Here is a 14,703-nt window from a genome sequence, read left to right as displayed (position 1 = left end):
CAGCATAGGGAAGGGGAGGAACGAGAGGCAGGTATAAATTCAGAGTCCTTTCTCATTCAGTGGACCGTACTGCATGATCTAATCCCTCTGTATTTCCAGTGACGAGGAAGATTAAATCATTTTGATGCTGCAGTGGATTTTCAAGATAAACAAAGCATGACACTGGCCCAGCACCAATAGAAAGCAGTTTGCTATCTGAACGAGGAATTTCAAATAATAATTTTATCATTTTCAGAAAAAAGTCTCAAAGAAACAATGTAAAGCCAAATATAAAAACAAGGATAGATGCTCATAGGAAGCTGCCTTATACTGAGTCAGACCCTTGGTCCATTTATCTCAGAGTTTACACCAGAGGTTTTCAACCTTTTTGAGTCCACGGCTCTCTTGACCAACAACATTCTTTCTGCGGCACCCCTGTGGGGCTCAGGAGCCCAGTTATGTCACCCCTTGCCTGCAGAGCTGCCAGCCTCTCACCCTTTTCCAAACATCCTCCCTTGTGGAGTGTTCCCTCAGTCTCCTCTGCCCTCTCCTTGGAAGTCCTCTGGGCAGCTGCTGCTCCTGGTCTCTGAGCTTCCCCCCTGCCCCCAAAAGAGGTGCCTCCTCACACTGCCCCACAGGGGCCTGGGAAGCTCCCCCTGGCCAGCCCCAGAGCTTCTGCAACAAACAGTTGCACAAGCCTTTGGGAGGCAAAGATGCAAGAGGGCATCAGAGGAGGGAGGGAAGGAAAGAAGGGCAGAGGCCAGCGTTGCCCGTGGTACCCCTGACAATCATTCATGGCACACTGGTTGAAAACCACTGATTTACACTAACTGGCAGCAGAGATGCACAGGATTGAGCCTGGAGCCTTCTGCATACAAAACAGATGCTCTACCACTTTACCTTTACCTTTTTACCACTGTCACTTTGGAACTGCAATCTTAGAGAACAAGCCCATCCGTTGGGAATCCAGAGCAGCATCAACTGGGGCAGCAAAGGATGGTGGTCGGGGGCCCCTGTTTATGCTAGCAGAATAGAAGTGAGCACACATGGGTGACACTATATATATGCCTTTGGTTGGAGGACTGAGTCAAACAGTTGGACTGCATTAGAAGGCAAACCCCAGAAACCACAAGCAGAGTCTTTCTATGTAACTTAAGGAGGGAGATATTTCCTGCTGACAACATCACATGGCGCTTGAGCAAGAGTAGTAGTAGTGGTGTATTTCTACTTACGGTAGGGATTCTAGACCATAATCATTGCTTAAGATGCGGTTTTGTTGCTTTTAAGTGAAGCACTAACATAGTTTTGCAAGAAAGGCTCAGATAAATCATTTTTATTGGCAGCAGTATCCTAACAGAGAAGTAAAGTCCTGTTTTGGCAATGCCAGGGCAGGGCAAGAGTTCCCGGGCGTTCTCCAATGCTTGGCAGAAGACAACACAGGCAGTGACACTGTGCAGACAGAGAAGAACAGGCTGCACGTCTTCTCCCCCTTAAGAGTTCTAGAGTGCTGGCATCAGCAAGATGAGTGCAGCAAGCTGAGTGCTTGCTCCATTCTGCCTGTGACCGGAGTGGAATTGGCAAACTGCCCCCCTCAGGCCAACAACAATGCTCACACCAGAGCAAGACCCAGGGAAAAGCAGACACAAGAAAGAGGACATTCATGCGAACTCTCAGCAAATTAAGTAAAAGTGAGAGAGAAATTAGAACGATTTATGATCTCCATCCTGCAATGAGCATGCACATACGAAGATATTTCATTTCCATCGGGATGGTTCTTCTGTGCAGTATTGGAGTCTTGTTCAGAAACATGGAGTGTGTGACTTTCTGAGTGTGTTTCTTAGGCCCACTGTGCATACACAAGACCACATGCATACAGAACAGGGCTCTATGACTAGGCACAAGTGTCACGGCTAAAGGTTGTCTCTGTTATGGCTTAAGAATATACACAGTGGCTATGTGGCAACATCAAATTCAATGCACGTCTGTCAACGTAAAGCAGGGACATACAAATAACGGCCTCTCTCCGATGGGAGTCCATATGGTGAAAGAGAGACATGAAGGTGCTGCAAGGTGCACCCATGCAACTAAATGGGCCTCAATCACGTCACATCAAATCGCAAGGAAGGGCAACACTGTGTATTTGGCTGTTGCTACATGAGGCTGGCAGCACACCAAATGAGTCCGGATCCACAGCTAAGCAAGGGCCAGCCAGCTCCATGTTTGAAGGGGTCCCCTAGTGCCCCATCCTTGGCAGTGTCTCGAGGCCAGGGCCTGCTCCACTGGCCTTGCCAAAACCACCTGAATTCCCCACTCAGGGCATTGCTGTGTGCCTGAGGATGAAGTATGGAAGCACTGGCATGAATCGTGCCCTGGGTATGTCGTCACTGTCTGTCCTGAGTAGAGAGTAATGTTAATGCTAAAGTGAGAGAGTGTGTGTGTCACACAGCTGGAGGCTAGTGGTTGTGCTATTAAGATTGGCAGGTACCACCTGCTATGAGGCATGGTGGAAACAGAAACGCCAATGGGTAGGAGGAAGACATGTTGGAAATCAAGGACTGGTGGTGAAATGAACATTAAAGCTTTGACTTAAAAAAAGGTTAAAAAATCCAGGAGTGTTCTTGGCCATCATGGAGCCTTGAGAGGTACACCAATTATTGCTTTGTACTGTGGCACTTAGCAATGGCTCTTCAGTTGAAACTTAATGGCAAGGCAGTGAGTACATTGGGCCTTCATCTTACATAAACACACTGACCTAAAACTATTCAGAAAGAATCTGGCCCAAAGACTTTCAATGGAGCTGACTTGAAAAGTGAAGTATGCCTCCAGTTCCTTGTCTAGGAATCATTTCTCTCACGTCAAGTTGCCTGAAATACAAGAAAGTCCTGCTCCCAAATTAAGCAACAGATAAGAGGCTATCCTGCCTGCACCACCACCAGCTTCTATTAGGGTGCTCAAAGCAGATTTGCCTCCAATATAGAATTCAATGTCCAATAAACTGGCTTAAAACATTTTTTAAAATCACCCAGTACATGGATCCATCATCTGCTTACTAATTGTTCTAAGCCTCACTAGGGCCAAATTATGTAATAGGGAGCTCAGAATGATCAAATACTAGATAATAAAGATCTTCTGCGGTTTCTGGTATAAAAAAGCATGGCAAGTGTGTATTCTCTACTAAATATTTATATATCAAAGTTTTGGGGCAGTCTACATTTGTCCTAGAATTGTCCTGCAGGTGGTGTAATACAGGCGGTGACCATTTTAGACATGTCCAACTGATGAACGATCGCCTACGCACAGGTCCTTGGACCCAGAAGAAGGCAGAACGGGGGCGGGGTGGAACAGGGTGGGACGGGCTTATATGCGTTCCGCCAACATGTGCGGGGGCAGGGAACGGAACCCTTGCACAAAATGGTCACTGCTTGTAATGATTTGCCCCCCCCTTTTTAATGGGCATATCACAATATGCTTGTAGAAGTGCTGTGACAAGCTGAATGGGGCTACTTTTGAAAACAACAACCATGTCTATAAAAGAAAGCAAAAGTCTGGGATGAGTAAAACTAAACATCGTGACCTGGGAGCATATTTACATAATTCCCAATGCATTTCCCCCCCAATTTTGCATAATCTGCTATGGGTTTCTAGTCACTTGCCAGGGGCAGGGGAGGCAAGGAACTCTGTAATTAACTATGGACCAGACTAGACACAATGTTTGTCATGTAGTTTGACATTGCATAGCTGGTTCCTTTTCAACAAAGAGCTGGTGTGGGTGGGAAATGGATCAGGAGTATGCCAGGGAGAGCATGTAACCCCTTGCCCACAGAATTCCCCCCACCTGCTATCTTCAATGGGAATAAAGCCCTATTAGCACTCATGAGAACTTTCTTCCTGTTGCAAATAGCAGATGTACATGGGCTCCATACTAATCAGGATGGCAGAGGGTTAAAGATGCTATGGTCCTGATTCAGCTTGTCCATCTCTCACATCCCACCATGGCAGGTATTTGTCAAAGAGAAATCAATCACATAAGCTACATGATACATTTCAGAGCTAGCTTGCCCATTAATTCATAATACTTTAAGAACAAAGTCCTCCTGGATGAGGACATGGCTCCAACCAGACCAGCATCCTCCTGTCTCTGACAGTGGCTGGCCAAATACTTTTGGGAACCCTGCAAGCAGGGTATAAAAACATTGGCTCTCCCCAGGTGCTTGTCCCCCAACAGGAATTGATTGGAGCTGGGCAGACTCTCCAGACCACTGGAGGTCTTATTGGGCCACCCCTTTGGCTCCCAAGCTTGTGACAGGTGTTGCCCATACATCTTTACCCACATCATCACAATCACCTGGGCTAGACACCTGCATGTCAGGAGTGGGGGGAAGTGAAGCTGAAATTATGAAGAAGTGGAATTGTGTGTCAGATACCACACACTGGGCTCCTGCAGAAATGGCAGCTTACCATAAGAAAACAAACAAACGAAAACAGATTTCCTCTCGGCTGTCACGTTAATTTGGCCACCTGATATTTCCAGGCTGGCAATTTCTAACTCAGGATTAGATAATGTTTCGTTGAGTGGTGGTGGGGAGAAGGAATTCCCTCAATCCAGAGGAAAAGGGGAGCCCATTCCTGAAATGAATCCCTCCCTCCCTCCTTGGAAACTGACCGCCCAACACATTCTTGTCAAAATGAAGCATCCATCGGGTACCACTCGGCAGCTGCTGTTTCCAAGGTGTCTTTTGCCAGGAGTAACAGCCCTGCCTCTCCAGTGTTCCTTTCTGGCTCAAGCATTTGCAGTCCACCTCAGCTGCTGCAAATCAGTCCTGCTTCTCTCCTTTATGCTTCCAAGGGTAGATCAGCTCTCCAACAAGCAGCTTCTTGCACAAAGAGCCCCAGGAGTCCTTGGGGTAGCAGCTGTATGTTGGGAGCCTGTACAGCTGCACCACGCGGCCATAGGTCAGAGGGTTTATCTGCCGGGAGAGAAGGAGCGAGAGGGACAGTTGCAGCAGCTGTACCTGCACAAGGCTGAGTCATGCGCACAGGGTGAGCAGTGTGCCTGTGTGGATGTGTGTGTGCAACTCCTTTCCTGCATAAAGAGTTGCTCCTCTCAAATTAAAGCTTCACGCCTGACCATTTGGTGATCTATTTCACACTCTTGGAAACAGGAGCGCAGCTCAGCATAATGTGAGATCACAACTGACATGAGAATACCAAAGAAATGGCACTCTAAGTGTTTTTTCTGACATGGCTGTTGTTGGAAGACAGAATTAGGAGAGTGGAGTTCTTAACAATCTCTAAGCCACTGGAAATGGCTAGAGGATTCATAATTTGAGTTGACAGCACAAGGCTATTCTATATTCACTGCAAGTCTCACACTACATGTTATAGTAAGGGCTCTGGCCCTGATCCAACAAGACACTTAAACACAAGCTTAGCTCAGCATCTTAGGGGACTGAAGCCTGTTCAGATTGGACAGGATCCAGAGTGCTACAACTGACACCTTCCTTGCTGGGCTAAATGTTTTACAGAAAACTGAAGAGGAGTCCTGTGCACTCTCACAGAAGGGAAATTTGGGGAGCAGATCAATATGGAAGAGCAAAATGTTGTTCTAAAAAACAGGAAAAGTCCTAAGCATCAAGCTAGGCCATCAAGCAATGAAATGATTTACCTGCATTAGAAGTCGAAGAGGTTTCCCAGCTTCCTGCTCCAGGACTCTGAACTTCACACCAGCTGAAAATACACAAGAGTAGGTAATGGAAAGATACAGTCTGTACTGGCTGATTGATTCAGTAGTCAACATGGTGCCCTCCTGATCTTGTTGGAACTTCAACGCCCATCACCCCGACTATCGGCCAAGTTGGCTGGGGCTGATGGGAATTGGAGTCTAAGAACATTGAGAGGGCATTATTTATTTATGGCTTGCATTTATACTCCACCTTTTCTCTAAGGAGCTCCGGGTGGCGCACATGGTTCTCCTCCTCATTTAATCCCCACAAGCACCATGTATAGTAGGCTAAGCTGAGAAGCGGTGACTGGCCCAAGGTCACCAATTGAGCTTTATGGCTAAGTGGGGATTTGAACCCTGGTCTCTGAGGTCTCCATTCACTTTCTTCAGGGTTCAAACAAGCTGGTGTTTGTTTAAATGCCCTTAGCATTTCAAAACTTCTTGCATGTACAACATGATGGCACCATAGCTCAATGGCAGAGCACCAACTTTGAATATAGAAGGTCCCAGGTTCAATCCACTCTTGGCATCCCCAGCTAACAGGATCAGGAAGCAGGTGATGTGAAAGGCCCCCCTTTCCATCTGAGACTCTGGAAAGCTGCTGCCAGTCTAAGCAGACAATGCTGAGTTAGATGGGCAAAGAGTCTGACCTGGTAGGAGGCAGATTCCCAAGAAACAGTCCACGGGGTTTTGGTGATCTCCCTTCTGACCTGTTTGTCAGTATGACCCTACTGATGTACAGTGGTGCCTCGCAAGACGAAAAGTATCCGTTCCGCGAGTCTCTTCGTCTTGCGGTTTTTTCGTCTTGCGAAGCAAGCCCATTAGCGGCTTAGCGGATTAGCGCTATTAGCGGCTTAGCAGGCTTAGCGGATCAGCTGATAAGCGGCTTAGCGGCCTAGCGGATCAGCTGATAAGCGGCTTAGCGGCTTAGCGGATCAGCTGTTAAGCGGCTTAGCGGCTTAGCGGATCAGCTGATAAGCGGCTTAGCGGCTTGGGAAAAGGGGGGGGGAGGAAAAAAACCCCGCAGGAACTCGCAAGACATTTTCGTCTTGCGAACCAAGCCCATAGGAAATTCGTTTTGCGAAGCACCTCCAAAACGGAAAACCCTTTCGTCTAGCGGGTTTTCCGTCTTGCGAGGCATTCGTCTTGCGGGGCACCACTGTATGTGGCAGGAACACCAGAAAACCACTGAACACCCATAAGGTTTCTTAGCTGTTGGAGGTGATAGCATCTTGTTCGCGAAGCATAATGACAGGTGATAATTTGCCTGAACTCCCCACCAGCAACCAATTAAACATATAGCCTTTCCAGTACCATGCAAGCCTTATGCAAACCATTGTTATTGCAGCAGTGGTGAGTGTTTCTATGAAATTGAACCCTGCTTAAAAGTACACATGACCAGTCTTCAGATGCCTGTCACTTGCTTCTAAGCAAAAATTTCCAACCTCTGTCCCCGCTAATATGCAACTTCTGAAGTCTTGCCTTGACTACAGTATGGCGCTTACATGCAAGTCTGTAGGATCGGCAGAGCCGCAGAATGACTGAATAAAAGGGCAGCGAGTTGATGAGGTCCACTAGCAGATGGATCAAGCCTTGTACAATCACCACCAGTAGACGGAGCTAGGAGGAAAAAGGATTTTTTTTTTAGTTCAATCTACAGCAGTACCACCACTGGACAAATTTGGCAAACTTAGGTTTGTCAAATACTCGTAATTGTTCATTCTGAAAGAAGAAGCTGCAAGCAGAGGCCATTTGTACTCATTGGGACTTCTGGGGCAGAAGGCAGGGAGACAAACAGCAGGCGGAGCCAGAGCCAAGGACAATTAATGGTATATTTGTCCCCCTCCCGCTCCTCCCTGCAGAGTTCTCACAAGGGCAATGCTGAGACTAAGGAGGAGAAGGAGGAACTGCTAGTTCCTAGACTGGCAGCAAGCAGACATCTAAGAAGGCAGGCAGGTGGAAGCTGGCTGAAGACAGCAACCACTGATTGCAACAATTGACACAACTGTTTTAATTGAGTGCTACTCAGACACATTTTGAGGCGGACCAGCATATCGACTGACCAATCATCCCAGACTCTTTTCTGGCTCCCAGGAGAAGGGGAAGGAAAGTCCTCTTTCCCCTCCCAGTCTTGCATCCTGTCATCCAGCCAAGTGCTGTTTGGACCATAGAAACCCAACTCCATCCCACTTCGGCTGGGAACTGTTCAGCCACCCTTCATAACTTTTGTACATCCCTTTGAGTGCATTCCTATAGAAAAGCAACCAATGCATTTATAAGTAGCAACGAAATCGGCAGCAAACTTACCAAGGTAAAGACCAAATAGTACAGTGCGGTTGTGGGCAGAAGAAACAGCAAGATGGTAAACAGCAAAGTGCCGATGAATAGCTGGAGGAGGAAAAGGACACAAATCAATCCTATAGTAGCTGAAGCCAGCTATAAAAAGAAATCTAAGTTATGAGTCAGTAGCAATACAAGGCTGAAATACTCTGAGAGCAAAGAAGCCTTATCTTTCCTGTTTTCAGATACAGTACATTTCATTCTGGGCAACCTTCTGGGGCCACATGCCAGTGGAGGGCAGGGCCATAGGCAAAAGCAGGCAGAGTGGGGAAAGTAAATTATACCTTTGTACTGCAAGCTATCTTCTATACACATTCATACACCATCCAGGGAAGTGAGAGGCATTATCAGAACTCAGAGACACATTTCAGCCAGTGAAAATGTTTACAGGTTTGGCGTATGATGTCAGCAATATCTGCAGGTGAGGCAGTAGATGTGCTGGACTGTTATCTTACCTTGGTAATGGACTGGATGAGAGCCAATAAACTGAAGCTCATTCCAGATAAGTCTGAGACACTGTTAGTGGGTGGTTCCCTAGACCCGATGGCTAGGAGGTTGCCTGCTCTTGATAGGGTTACACTTCTTCTGAAGGTATGCAGTTTGGGGATACTTCTAGATTCTTTGCTGTTGCTTGAGGCTCAGGTGGCCTTGGTGGCATGGAGTACCTTCCATCAGTTTTGGCTGGTGGCTCACCTGTGCCCCAATCTGAACAGGCATAGCCTAACTACAGTGGTACCTCGGGTTAAGAACTTAATTCGTTCTGGAGGTCCGTTCTTAACCTGAAACTGTTCTTAACCTGAGGTACCACTTTAGCTAATGGGGCCCCCTGCTGCTGCCACGCTGCCGCCACACGATTTCTGTTCTCATCCTGAAGCAAAGTTCTTAACCCGAGGTACTATTTCTGGGTTTGCGGTGTCTGTAACCTGAAGCGTCTGTAACCCGAGGTACCACTGTACTGTTGTCCGTGCTTTAGTAACCTCTAGGTTAGATTACTGCAATGCATTATATGTAGGGCTGCCTCTGAAGATGGTTCAGAAACTTCAGCTAGTGCAGAATTTGGCAGCCAGGTTGCTCACTGGGGCAAGATGGTTTGACCATATTACATGAATCCTGGCCCAAATGCACTGGCTGCCAATTAGTTTCCAGGCCCAATTCAAACTGCTGGTTTTGACCTTTAAAGCCTTAAAGAACTCAGGGCTGCAATACATCCATACGAACCTATCTGGAGCCTGCAATCATAATCTGATGCCCTTCTTCATGTGCCTCCTCCACAAGAGGTTCGAAGGGTGGCAGCATGGGAATGGGTCTTTTCTGCAGTGGCTCCCCATTTGTGTTATGTTCTCCCCAGGGAGGTTTGGCTGGCACCTTCATTATACACCTTTAGGTGCCAGGCAAAAACATTCCTCTTCAACCAGGCCTTGGGCTGATTGACATCCAATGCTCTTTTAAATGTGTTGTGGGAGGGGGAAATACTGGTTTGTTTTTGGTGTTACTTTTATTATATATTTTGTGTTTTTTATATTGGAATCTTATGTTGTGAACCGTCCTGAGATCTATGGATGAAGGGTGGTAGACAAATTTAATAAATAATGATAATGTTAATGATAACGATAACGATAACAAACACTTGGAGGATGTGAAGCAGGGCCAGTAGGGCCTGGGGCTGGGCAGGGAATGTGTGGTCCCGGGGCCAGACAGAGAGGCTTGGAAGGGCACATTCAGCCCCTGAACCTGAAGTTCCTGAACTCTGATATAAAAGATCGTCAGCTGACGAGAACAAGAAACAACTTGGTTTAAAGCACTTCCCTTGCCACACACCCACCCCCCAGGAAGGACTGAACAGCAGCGACCTCCTTGGCCAACTCTAGACTGAGAAGAACCTGACAGCCCTCAGACAAAATTCAGCAGCACGCTCTGCTTAAGCAGCTCTCCAAAGCTCAGAGAGACAGCAGCAGAAGCTGGAAGGAATATTTGCATCTCGCAACCCCCACCCCCAGCAATCTCTTGTCTCCTGGCAGACAAAGGAATAAAACAGTGGTAAGGAAGTTTAGCCCTAGCTTCCTCACTTTTCCCGCTTTGTTTGAAAGCAGGGTTGGGGATTGAGGGGACCCAGCCTCCACACTGGTCATGCTGTTACCTTGACATTTTCTAAAAGGTAAGAAGCAGATAGAGCCACCCCCCCACCCTACTTCAAAACATTATCCACATCCTGATGGGAATGTGTGGGCCCAACTCCATCTGATGTGAATTAAATGGAGCCTTTTAATAGAAACACAAAGCAGCAGGTAACTATGGCAACACTGTGGGGTATGGTTGTAATTATTTGGTGTCTTTTACTCAAATTGCTTCCCCCCCTCCCCACTCGCCCTTATCACTCCAGCGCTCTGACTTGTATGGCACCAGGCATCTGCCAAAGGAGTCTCTCAGGGATTAGGCCCCCTTCGGCTATAATTGCCTGAGAGCCAGGCAGAAAATTGGCCAGCGGAGAACAGTGAGATTCAGGGTTGAGTGATACACAGGGGGGCCGTGCCTGGCCATTGTATGGGCAAAGAGGAAGGTTGGGACTGAATGTTCCTGATATGCACCAGCATCCACGGTGTTCAGAAACATGCACAAAAGGTTGAATTGCAGCTCTTTCTGCCAATACACCTACAGATGCACAGCCGGTGACAAACAGCAAACTATTGGAAATAATGCCAAATTAAGCCCTTTCCATATGCACCACGGGGGAGGGGAGGGGGTGAGTGTGCACATGCAAATCCACACGGAAACACAGAACTATCTCCCTCCCAGACACCCTGAAAACCTTCACCTGGTCCAAGTCGTAGGAGCAGGAGTCCACGCGTTGCCTCAAGACGTTCCACTTCTTCCCACGGAACAAGCGCCACAGTGACGACAAGCCATAGATTTTGAGGCAGTAGAGCCTGGGTCCAGAGAGGGGGAAAGCACAAAATTGTGACTGACAGAAAATACCTCTGTCCACCCCCAAAGTACCTTTAGGGGCTCTTGCCTCAATAGGGATCTCCTCAGCCAGCTGTCTAACCATGAGGTTCATTCCTTCTTGTGAACCACCCTGAGATCTTTGGATGAAGGGCAGTATATAAATTAAACAAACAAACAAACAAACAAACAAATAAATACATAAATAAATACATAAATAAATACATAAAATTCAAATGGCAGCTTTCTTTGTTCCTGGCTGGGCACTCCACTGCACATCTGGCAAGGCAGGATGTTTACTGGAGAAAGCCAGGTCTCTTTCTCCACCAGCTCATTTAAGGTGATAGTGAGGCCCAAAGGCAGAGAGGTTGAGGCAGGGGACCAAACGCAGCCTTTCGGGCCTCGCTATCCAGCCCTCACCAACCACGTTCTACGCCTTCCTTGAATGCTTCTGCCTGGCTGAAAGGAGTGTGAAAATGCTTTTTGCTCGCCCGGAGGGAGAGCTGAGCATGTGTGCAAACCTCTGACTTTGGTGTGGCTGGAAACATTGCCCACTGCATGACATGCCCTGTCTTCCTTATGAAATTCAGCCCCTGGAAGGTTGCCTACAAGTGAATTCTGGAAAAGGATCTTGGCTCTTGCAGTAAACGAGTATTCTGCATCTATCAAACATGTACCCTAGAACCTATCTTGGAATGCTCAGGAGTTGAGGGGGTGTTTCAATAGGCCAGTAGTCCCTGTGGAAAAGGTTTTCTGAAGACTGAGGTTTGAAAACTTAGTAGGCTTCAGAACAGGAACACAGGAAGCTGCTTCACACTGAGTCAAAGCACTGATCCATCGAGATCACTGTCTATAATGACTGCCATCATCTCCTGGGGTTTTCAAAACAGAAGCTTTTCCCAGCCCTGCGGGAAGGTGCTGCCAGCGACAGAACCTGGAACTTTCTGCAGGCGAAGTAGATGCTCTACCACCGATCTATAGTCCTACCCCCTTTCAGAACCAAAATCACTTTCTGAAATTAATGAACAGGCATATCCATCTTTCTCAGTTTTCCTTTTCTTCCCTCATCTTTCTTTGCCCTTTTACTTCTCTCTCTCCTGCCTAAAAAAGAAGAAAAGGAAGGAAGAAAGGAAGGAAACGAGGAAAGGAAAGGAAAGGAAAGGAAAGGAAAGGAAAGGAAAGGAAAGGAAAGAAAGAAAGAAAGAAAGAAAGAAAGAGAGGGAGGGAGAAAAGATGGTGATGATGCTACTGGTACCATCCATTTTAAGCCAGGACATGAGCACCTTATAGGCCCGGCTCACCCAATTGAAGTCTTTTGCTGTATACGAGGCCCAGGCCTCCTGTGCATAACTGTTTTTAAAGCAGCCACTTCCCACTCCTTATAAGCCATCAGGATGGATCTCTGGCATCCAAGTTCACCTGGAGAGTTGCTAATTGGGTTCTGGGAATGAACCACCTAAAAGCCTCCTCCTTGGTGGAATCAGTTTTGCAAGTAAAACTCCTGCAAGTTTTGCAAGGCTCCTCCTGCACCAAATGCTCTCTGCAGCTCTGACAAACTTATACTCCCAGTCTCCCGCAGCCCAAGAAAACGCTGCCCTTTTATTCCCCAGCATGGTATCCTTATGAGAACTTGCTTTGTTTCCCTGGGCTTCTTTTCTCCAATTGCCCTCCTTGTCTTTGGATACAAAAGATGCAGCAGAGAACATTTTGTTTGGAAAGGCTATGGTGAAAGTAACCCTGACGTATTGGGTATGAAATGTGATATGCGCTGTGCATACACATTCTCCCCGTTTTTTCTTGTTTGCGACAGTAAAGAGTGCAGCACCCTCTGGTGGGCCAGACAAGTGCAGAAGGCTAGGAAAAAACATATTGTACACGGGACCCTGGAAAGATGCTACCAGTCAGAGGAGACACTACTTGCCTAGATGGACTCTGAAAAAGTTCGCTTTGTATGTTCTCTTCTAGCCCCCCACTGTGAAAGGTGACACAGCATGCTGACTATCCCGCAGATATTCTTTGGTGCATAGTTCTTAACCAGTGGGTTACCAGTGGCCCCCCAGATGCTGTTGGACTCCAGCTCCCATCAGCCCCAGCCGGGATGATGGAAACTAGTTCAGCAACCTCTGGAGAAGCACAGAGTCCCCCAACCCTGCTTTATAATAACTAAGTAACTTGGGTATCATTGAGACTTCATAGCTCACACTCTTCAGAGTTCACATTACACCAACACCGGATACATTGTACAAGATGTTTTACAATCTTTGGCTTAGTTCAGATACACAACAATCCTGATTCAATGAGCCGTGATTTGTGGGACTAGGAATGAGCCTCGTGCCCACACACTCTCTTGCGTGCCTTCACCCAACATTACTCAGTTTTCTAAAAACACACTTTTCTGTGACCTTTGTATTAGGAAACTGTGGCTTGAGTGATCCTTACAAACTGGGATACCAAACTATGGTCTGATAATCTGGTTTTCACGAACCTCATTTTCCTGGCTTGCATGTACATGTAAACTGTGATTTAACATCCCAGCAAGTACTGAATTAAGATTAGCGATAGAAGGGAGAAAATGCATGGGCACATGCTCATTCGTGATCTGACAAACCATGTTTTGTTGGATGGGGCCATTATGTCTGAATCAGGTCAATATCTGGTTCATATTTTTCACAGTTCAGAGTGATAATCAGTCTCCACATGGTAAAGTTGGAGAAGCTACCTGCCCAAAGGCCTCTCAGTGATCTCATGAATGGTGAGATATAATCTCAGGCCTTACATGCTGATGAGTAATGAGTTCACAGTGGTTCTTAGCACATGGGCATATGCCTAGCTGCAGCAGATAAACCACACCCACCTGGCTCCATAGACATAAAAACAGTAGATGTGAAAGGTCATGAGTGCAATGATATCAGAGACGATGGAAAGGGCCACTGTCAGGCCTAGACAGGCTGATAAGCCAACATGCCAGAGGATCATCTCAATGAAAGGAGACATCAGATGGATATAACCTGAAAGAAAGAAAAGGAAAGAGCAACACTGAAAAGAATATCACTCCTGTTCGTTGAGAGGCTTCTGAAACACAGAAGGAAACCAATGTAGCATCAAAATATTCCCCCCACCATCTTCCTCAAAAGGCTAAGGACAAAACCCAAACGTCTCATATACTCTCTTCTCCAAGGGGTGACCCCCTAAGGCAATCTTCCCCAACCAGGTGCTCTCCAGTTGTTTGTGGGCTACAACTCCTGTCAATCCTGACCAATAGCCATGATAGCTGGGCTATTGATCCAAAGCATCTAGGGGACACTGGGTTGTGAAAGATTGCCATAGAGGTTTACATGGGTCTTAATATGTTCATTCAGAACACAAATCCCAGTAAGCACACGTTACCCTTTTGCCTGACTCGCATGGCAGGTGCATTTCAGCCTGTCAACATAAAGGAAGTAGAGTGGTGCATAGTTGATGAACAGCATCCCTGCAACTGATTTAGTTAAGCACAGGACAAGGATGGAACAGATTTGGCTTAATTCTTGAGTGGCTCACTTCCAAATTCACTCTGTCCTCCAGACAATAGGCCATGGACTATAAGCACATTTGGCCACAAAAGCTGACCTCCTCGTGGATGGACAGGCTCTGTATTTGTATTTGCCATTCCAGTGCCCTCCTGATACATTGGACTACAACTTCTGCATGATTTGCCTTGTATCTTGGGTCCTTCAAATGCT

At 46.9% G+C, this 14,703-nt stretch overlaps 1 protein-coding gene across 3 annotated transcripts in view; it reads right to left on the bottom strand.

The window, feature by feature from the left end:
- Positions 1-1,297: 1,297 nt before the first annotated feature.
- Positions 1,298-14,703, bottom strand: part of PIGQ (phosphatidylinositol glycan anchor biosynthesis class Q) — a 33,487-nt gene continuing 20,081 nt past the window's right edge. For all 3 annotated transcript variants that reach the window (XM_053364211.1, XM_053364210.1, XM_053364212.1), the window contains exons 6-11: positions 13,836-13,989; positions 10,854-10,965; positions 8,009-8,089; positions 7,207-7,321; positions 5,645-5,706; positions 1,298-4,946 (exon numbers count right to left, since the gene is read on the bottom strand). In XM_053364211.1, the coding sequence (XP_053220186.1) occupies positions 4,794-4,946; positions 5,645-5,706; positions 7,207-7,321; positions 8,009-8,089; positions 10,854-10,965; positions 13,836-13,989 (677 nt within the window). In that variant the 3' untranslated portion in view covers positions 1,298-4,793. The remainder of the gene's footprint in view (positions 4,947-5,644; positions 5,707-7,206; positions 7,322-8,008; positions 8,090-10,853; positions 10,966-13,835; positions 13,990-14,703) is intronic.

Source organism: Podarcis raffonei, chromosome 14 (assembly GCF_027172205.1).
Source record: "Podarcis raffonei isolate rPodRaf1 chromosome 14, rPodRaf1.pri, whole genome shotgun sequence".
Lineage (NCBI taxonomy): Eukaryota > Metazoa > Chordata > Lepidosauria > Squamata > Lacertidae > Podarcis > Podarcis raffonei.
Note: the sequence above shows the minus strand (reverse complement) of the source record. Positions and strands in the feature narration are given on the sequence as shown.